The sequence below is a fragment of the Prunus avium genome, chromosome 8 (assembly GCF_965620075.1).
Source record: "Prunus avium chromosome 8, drPruAviu1.hap1.1, whole genome shotgun sequence".
NCBI classification, from domain to species: Eukaryota; Viridiplantae; Streptophyta; class Magnoliopsida; order Rosales; family Rosaceae; genus Prunus; species Prunus avium.
The window spans coordinates 29829698-29838157 of record NC_142291.1 but is presented as its reverse complement, the minus strand read 5'-3'; the positions used below and the strand labels follow the sequence as shown (position 1 = coordinate 29838157).

The 8460-nt window shown below is 38.2% G+C and overlaps 1 protein-coding gene and 1 pseudogene across 1 annotated transcript; one reads left to right on the top strand and one right to left on the bottom strand.

Annotated features, from left to right (window-relative positions):
- Positions 1-337: 337 nt before the first annotated feature.
- Positions 338-6092, bottom strand: LOC148292514 (uncharacterized). The gene is made up of 3 exons (XM_088245845.1): positions 5863-6092; positions 5719-5776; positions 338-394 (listed from the first exon to the last, which is right to left on the bottom strand). The coding sequence occupies exons 1-3, from the start codon at positions 5907-5909 to the stop codon at positions 338-340; spliced, it is 162 nt and encodes a 53-aa protein (XP_088101971.1). The 5' UTR covers positions 5910-6092.
- Positions 6093-6438: 346 nt separating this feature from the next.
- LOC110772318 (uncharacterized) lies at positions 6439-7575 on the top strand (annotated as a pseudogene).
- The last annotated feature ends 885 nt before the right edge of the window (positions 7576-8460 follow it).

Below are 8460 nucleotides of genomic sequence, written 5' to 3'. Positions count from 1 at the left end.
TTTATTTAGTAGTTATGTTTTAATTATTATTTACTTAGTGAATAATTAGTATTTAAATATTTTATTAAATTAAAGATACTAAACTGGTTTTTTTTTTTTGAAACCTCTCCCGATGAAAGTTCATCGGTACAGATCTATCCCAGCGAACATTTGCCGGATTATACTTCTCCCGACGATGGATTCATCGACAAAGCTGAGTTTCGTAGGGAGAGGTATAATCTGGCAAATATTGCCGGCATAGACCTGTGCCGACAAAATTTCGTCGGGAGAGATTTTCTTGCTTTTTAAAATTTATTTATAAATTTGAAACATATAAAATTAGCTTCTTTAATTTTATTTATAAAGTACAGCCGTGCGGCTTTACTATACAAACAGAATATTTTAACGGTATAGCCTCCAGGCGTTACTCCAGAAATAGAATAGAATATGTTCCGCGCAACTATACTCTTTAAACAGCATAATTTTGATTTCTCTTTTCTAATTACTTTATTTAGTAGTTATGTTTTAATTATCATTTACTTAATGAATAATTAGTATTTAAATATTTTATTAAATTAAAGATACTAAACTGGTATTTTTTAAAATTTATAATAATAATAATAATAATAATAATAATAATAATAATAATAATAATAATAATAATAATAATAATAAAACCTCCCCAACGAAAGTTCGTCGACACAAATATATCCCGGCGAATTTTGCCGGAATAGACCTCTCCCGACAACTTTTCGTCGGCACATATATTTAGTAGCAGGCACTTAACGATTCTTGAATATATGAATGAAATGGTCACAAAGAGTTACCCTGTTCTTCTTGAATTATCGAAGCCAGACATATTGGCTGCTTCCTTCAAGGCATTTCTCCACATGAGCACTTTGTCCATGTTGTCCTCGAAACGTTCTTCAAGTTGAGCAAATGCATCTGCATAACTCTCATGTTGTTTCCGTACCTGTGATGGATCTATGCCGTAAAAAATGGGTATGACAATTTGTCCGTATCTTTTTTTGTATTCCGATATGTGCACAAGTTCATCCAAGCACCAAGTGGAAAAAGCATAGTTTTTTTAGAACCTTTTATTTCTCGATCGCTTGCAAGAGGGCAGGTCCAATTTTGTCCCCCATCCCAAGTTTTTCATCCATGTAGGTCTCAATTTTCTTGTGACCTAAAGCAACTTTGAGATGGCTGGTAAAAGTGTCTCAGGTATCTGCACCCCTAAAACTTATAAACACATCATACTTTTGTGGAGGGGGATTAGCAAAAGGGGGAGGAGAAGAAGAAGAGGAGGATGAGGCCATATGAAAAACCTACAAACCCTAGAAGAGTATTCAAAAGGATGAAGCCTCTATGCACCTCAGAAATGAGGCTAGCTAGCTAATATATAATATTCATCAGAGATAAACACGTAAAAATGAAATAACCAAGGACTGGAACAACTCAAATGAAATGAGTGAATAAATCAACTCTTGATGGCTTGTGGAAGAGATACCGGCAGCCCCCAGCCTTTCGCGACCTGGCAAATGGTCATGTTCGTGTTAATCCGTTAACTTAACGGGTTGACGGGACACGACCCGTTAAGCTAACGAGTGAGAAATACCATACCCAAACATGACCCATTAAAATTCATGAATGAATCGACACGACCCGTTATAAATAAACCAGGAGGAAAAAAAAACTATCACCCAACTGGCCAGCAACCCCCTCTCTCCGCCCTTTTTCGCCTAATTTCCATCTTTCATAAACACCATCCAGAAGTCTACAAGTTCGGGATTAGTCTTGCATAAAGATAAAACAAGAGAAACAAAATAGTTGATTTATTAGATTATTTATAAATAAAAAAAGATAGCGAGGGAGAGAAGAAGAAAAGAAAAAAATATTGGAGAGAAAAGAGAGAGAGATGGAGAGAAGAAGAAGAAAAGGGAGAGATGGACAATTTTTGAAAGGGGAGAAGAAAAGGAAAAAAGTGAGAGATTGAGAGATGTAGAGAAGAGTAAAAAAAATAGAGAGGGGGAGATGAGAAAGTTGACGGAGAGAGGAAGAGGAAGGAAAGAAAAATAATATAAGAGAGAGAGAGAGAGAGAGAGAGAGAGAGAGAGATGGAGATAAGGAAAAGAACAAAGAATAAAAAAAGGAATGCCTCTTTGTCTGTTGGTGTTGGGAATTTAAACTATTATTTTACAAAATTATAGAATTACCTTCTTTATCGGGTGGACGCAAATATTCGCGAATTGATCCGACATGACCAGTCTTAATGGGTGGTTAACGGATTCATCATTTTTCAACCCGACCCATTAAGCTAAACCCAAATACTAATAATTACGTGCGAATTCATGTCGTATTAAAGGGTCATGTGCAACATTGCAAAGGCCACGTGACGTGACTTTTCCAAATCATTGAAAGGAGCTTATATTGGAAGATTTCTAGGAAAACGAGTTGAATGGTTCAGCACTAGAAAGTAGTTGCAGAGACGTTGCCTTTCTTATTAGGAAGGAAGCAATAGATTGTTGCAGTTGCAGGAAATTACAAAAGGTGGACCTGAATATTAACCCAGACTAATGGCGAGACGATAAAACTCCCAATCATATGGGAAAGTTTTGGGCATGAGGCTTGTGCAATGAAAGTGAACTAACTTTGTTAACTTCACCCTGGATGAAAGTCAACTGTATTATACTATGTGTAATTCTTAGTCTGTTTTTTTTAGGCTTCTTAGATCTAAGTCCAAAACGATTAGCTGTTATTGGATTAAGTCCACACGTTTTTGGTTTTAGATGTAGGTCATTTGACATTTATTATTTTTTTTGCTGTGTCGATTTTACCCTTGAGGTAAATAAAGAAAACACATTGAAAATCTAAATTAAATGCATTATTTCCTTGTAATTGAATTTCAGAATTTAAATTTTGAATTCTTTCCTTGATAACATTTACCTATATATGGATAAAATACAATTTAATCAATGAAAAATTAAGACCCACATATTATACCAATTATTCAGGCAAGCACCCACATGAAATTATGTACCTAACATATAGGTCAATAGTGTTATTACTAGCAATGGAAAAAACTTAGTTATAAATCGTGTTACCTATAAGTCAGGAACATAAATTAAAAAGACTACCTATAGGGTTTAGTTATTAACTAATTCAAGGCATAATGGTCAACATTGGAACAAAAAATGAATTTTTTTTTTTTTTTTTGCATCCGAAAATATTTAAAAATGAATGTAATCTTATGTTGCACAAGAGTCAAATGACTTGTATCAAAGTCACAAAATCCGAGGATTAAGTCCAACTTCTCAATGAAAATTTGGATCTATATCAACTTTTCCTTTCTGTTTTTTAGATACCAACTTGGTTTTATAGTTTTGAATATAAAACCATTTAACCACTCAATTAAAGAATTATAATTTTAATATTTCTATACACTCATATAATACTAAGCCACTTGCTTGTCATCATATTTGCGAAGCAACTTCCTGCTTTGTGATAATTGATGGTAGTGGTGATATATTTTTTTTGGGTCAAATGGTCGTGGTGATATTATATGCCTGCAAGTGGTTAATTGATCATAGTTTCTAATACTATATTTTTATAGCGCGGTTAAGGCTGCAGGATGGAGTTGGTGTAAAGAGATATAATTAATTTGTAAATGAGAGATGCATGTGAAATTGTGAACAAAGTGAGGAAGGTTACAATTGGCCAGCAGAGTGGTTGGGTTGGGCTGGTTGGTCACTCACCCACTGGGGTACGTACGGTCCGGTTAAGGCTGCAGCCATATCTCTGACGGAAACACCAATCTTCAATGCCGATGAAATCAATCTGTACTTACGACCAAACTTGTAAATCTTATCATGATGAACAGTTTTCTTAATTAGACTCCTATCTCTACTAGTTATAATGATTCTACTTCCAGGGCCGAACTTAAGATGACCACCACATGCTAGATATTCTATCTGGCTTGAATCATTCACATCATCAAGAACAATGAGGACCTTTGTACGGCTGAGCCTTTCTCGAATAAACGAGGATACAGATGGAGTCCGGATCATAGAACACTTTTTGGAGTACCCAATTGGTTCAAAAACAATTAAAACACATACTTAAAATATCAATTACCTTCTCCATTGCTTCAAGTAATTATGTTTCTATCCCAAAAGTGAAACTCAACAAATTGGCCCTTTTCATGGGTTACAAAAATGATATTGGGCCTAGAATCTTCTAGAATGTTTTTCCTATGTGACTCGCGGGTTGGGATCCTGATTAAGTTTTTTCTTCATTTTTATTTTTATTCAACACTAATAATATTGGCTAACGATTACTTTTCAAAATAAGAATAAGAACAATAATAATATTGGCTAACAAAATTGTACACACAATCTCGACTGCTTATAACGTGTCCTTTTTGCTGTCCTAGAGTTGCATAATGTAGTGTAAACAAAAAATTTCCGAAGGTAAATGCTCTACCACCAAAATTATGAATTCCAAATTTTCCGTAACCTTGGAGCAGAAAGGGCTAGGAAGACTTAGATGAGAAGAAATGCTAGTACAAAAAAGTAATAAAACATAAGAATGTTGCTTGCAAGAATCAAGACAACACAAAAAACGCCAACGAATGAAGTAAAAATAAAAGGGTGAAACAGGAGAAAAGACCAGTCTTACACATAGCTTCTTCAAGGATACTACTTATGCAACTACAAAAGAACAATCCGAAAAGGCTGGCACTCACTCAGCCTATGGTTGAAGCTTCTAAAGGGTACTAACTAAAACATAAAATAAACGTTCTTCTGGCAAGAAATTATAATGATGTTGCCCTGCGGCAACCATTTCAGCCCGTCAATGTTTAGCCTTGGCTTCAGCTTTCTTATGTGACTTGGCCTTCATCCAATAATCAAAAGAAGAAAGTAAATAAACGTCTATACAATGCAAGAAAAGTTGAAGGCAAGGCAAGTGAAGGTGCTTTCTCATTCTTAATTTTTTCCCAAGGCAAAGCAAATGAAGGAGAGGAAAAGTTCAACGTATCTACTTTCAATAGTATCTGAAAATTCCAAAACACTTCTGCAAAACTAAAAATCCTGAATTTCACAAAAATCTGAAACTTCGGAATTGAATTGGCATATAGGAATCCAGAAATTTCGGACTTGAAATCAAAAGCGCATTTGAAATTCTGAAAGTAGTTTCAAGGACCCCGTTCAGGCCTCGTAGTAGGACTTAGGATTGGGACCTAAATGCTACGAAACAGGCTGATTTTATGCAAAAGAGGCATATCACCAATTGTCAGTTCTCATTTTACTTTGCAAGAGCAATTAAAGGGCCATAAAATCCAAGACGGTGATGCCTAGAAATCTCCTAAAATGAAAAGGCCTAAAATCAACAACAACCACCCAACTGAAGCATATAAAATTAAATCTAACAATGATTATGGCATGCAATATATTTATATATGAAGACCAGAACCACAGAACAATAGACAAGTTGAAATGGCTAAGGGAACAAAGATTAATTTCAACAAGAAAACGTAGGTATAAAATGCTCTGTATGCAAATCTTTGTACAAAAGTTGAAGCATTTTTAAATCCCAAAGAAGAACATGAAGAAGCAGACACGCAAACAAGATTGCCAATCAGTTCGAAATATACTCATATACAATAAGGAATTTTTAGCAAATATAGTATTCAATAAGAACAAAGTCAAATCGAAGGAGATCAGGAAGCACCTTGAGAACCCTGAGCTTCACGCTTCCATAAACCAGACCGAAAGTGAAGGCCGATGCACGAGCAACCTATCAAACATTCAAAAGTTAAAGAAATAAACTTTACGATCACATTCCTCGGCAGAAGAGATCAGAGGGAAAGGAAAGGAGTGCATCAAGGCGAGGGTGCTGGTGCCAGAGTAAGGGCCTGGAGGAGGTGCCATTGGATTTGGTGATGACGATCTCAGCTTGACTCGTCGAGTGCTTGCGGCAAAACCCTAATCGGATTGCAACCCCTGAGCCTGAGCGGTGGTTCAGTCGCTGCTCTCCACAATTGTATCTGTAGTCTGTATCTTGGACCCGAACTGAAAAAAGGTCGGGTTGCTGGATTTGGAAATTAAGATCCAGTCAATAACCGTTACCCGAAACGTGGCATGATTTAAGCATCACTCCTGCCACGTGGCCGTTTCCTCACCGGAACAAAACGACACCGTATTGTGAGATCGTTCTTTCTAACTTCTAACTAAAGAAACGCAGACAGACAAGTCGGTAAGTTGGCGCAATATATTATATTGAGTTGAGAAAAGAAAAGAATATCCGGTTGCGGAGAAAATCCAGTGAAAATGGGAGCATCAACTTCGACGGAGCAGAAGGTTTCGATCAAGCAACGAGAGGCGGAAACCCTAGCAGCATCCACTGGAGCTCTTTCTATGCTTCAGAAATCTTTCTCCAACCTCGCCGATCCTGATTCTAATGAATGCAATTCCCCTCAACTCTCTTCAGGTAGATTCAAAACGCCAACTCAACTCCTCGAATTCAATTTTCATTCTATGCCTCTATAAACCAGAAATTGAAGCTTTTGCGTTTCAATTTTTCAGCAATGCTTCTTGTTAACGTACAAGAACCCAGTATGTGAAGCTCTTACAAATTACAATGCCTGATTCATTTCCGATGCTGTTGGATCATCTTGGTTCGTCAATTCTGGACCTGTTTTTCGTCTCGGAGAATGGCAAAGTGAGCTGGGTTGAGTTCGTTAGGGGCTACAATAAGTGTTGTGCAAGAATGTCTGCGTCTGTGTCGCTTAATATATTGCTCAGAGTGTTTGTTGTGGCACTTCAAAAAGCGGGTTCGCCTTCGAACTTGGATTTTGAATCTGATGGTGTTGACTGTAGGATAACCGGGTCGCTTAAGCCCGTGGACGTGCTTATGCTTCTTTGGATGTGTTGGGCCATTTCCTGGAATTCTAGGACTTCGAAAATTTCCAAAGAGAAAACAGATTTACCTCTGCCGGATATTAATCAGATTGTTTCGTCGGCTATTGTTTCATGCGCTGAAGTTGGCAGTGGCTTGAATGTGTGGGATTGCCAGCTCTCGGGTTTGGAAGTTGAACTTCCTGTGGGGAAGTTTCTTTCTTGGGTTTTGAGAACAGTGCCTAGTCTCCCAGATTGCTTTTCACAGTTTGTGTATGCAATTCTCAAAAACTGTGTTTCTCACAAGGTATCTAGCATCTTCTCAATTGAACAAAATCATAGGCTTTTATTTTTTCCATTTCTCTTATATTTCATTATCTTGTTGCCTTGTCAATACGATATCGTGTGTTTGAGCTTATGGGTGAAGGACTCGTTAAGACATAATGGGAAGTGCACTCGGAAACCTTTAAGTATTGAGGCACTTGTTATAGAAGGAGTTGCGTATTTAGATATCTCAAGTTGTCTTTGAACTTGGAAATTTATATTACCTGAATGCAACGGATTTTGATGGCAGGATGGACAAGAATGCTCGACTTCATCAGTGGTAGAGAATTCTTCAACCATGCCATACAGTTCTCATCTTTTGTCCAGTGGAATGGCATGGGCGATTTTCCTTACATTGAGAGGCACAATAAGTTAAGAGATATCAAAAACATGCTTCCCCAGCGAGGCTGATGGAATAGATAAGAACCTACTTTACAGGTGTGCCTTTTTATCCTCTTGATCTTGTGTTGTTTGAATTCTTCCCTGCCTATTCTGGTATATGCAATATCACCGCAGTACCAATATATACAAGCATAATATCCTGAAGTATTTATTTTATTGTTTTCACAGTCTCGGAATCCAGTAAATGATGATAAGGTAGTTAGTTGACGTTTTATTTCGAGAAGTGAGGCTATTGGAAGCTTGGCATGCCCACCCTTGCATGTAGCCTGCGCACATCATGCACGAAGCTTGCACGCACACAGCATGCGCACAGAGTGCTGAAAATGTCGACATAAATTTTCAAACCTTGTCATGCCATGTATCACATCCCGGATCGGCTCCGCCGTAGCTCGATTGTCCGCTTTGGGCCCCCCCTCTCTAGCCCTCACGGTTTTGTTTCTGGGAGCTCACGACTAACTTCCCAGTGGGTCACCCATCTTGGGATTGCTCTAGCCCCCAACTCGCTTAACTTCGGAGTTCCCATGACTCCGAAGCCAGTGAGCTTCCAAAAGGCCTCGTGCTAGATGAATGCGAGTATGTACAAATAAGGCACATCACCCCCTCTCCATTGGTCGATGTAGGATCTTACAATCCACCCCCCTTAGGGGACTCAACGTCCTCGTCGGCACACTCGCACCACACGGCAGAGTGGCTCTGATACCAAATTGTCACATCCCGAGACCGGCTTCGCCGTAGCACGATATTGTCCGCTTTGGGCCCCCCCCTCTCTGGCCCTCACGGTTTTGTTTCTGGGAGCTCACGACTAACTTCCCAGTAGGTCACCCATCTTGGGATTGCTCTAGCCCCCAACTCGCTTAAC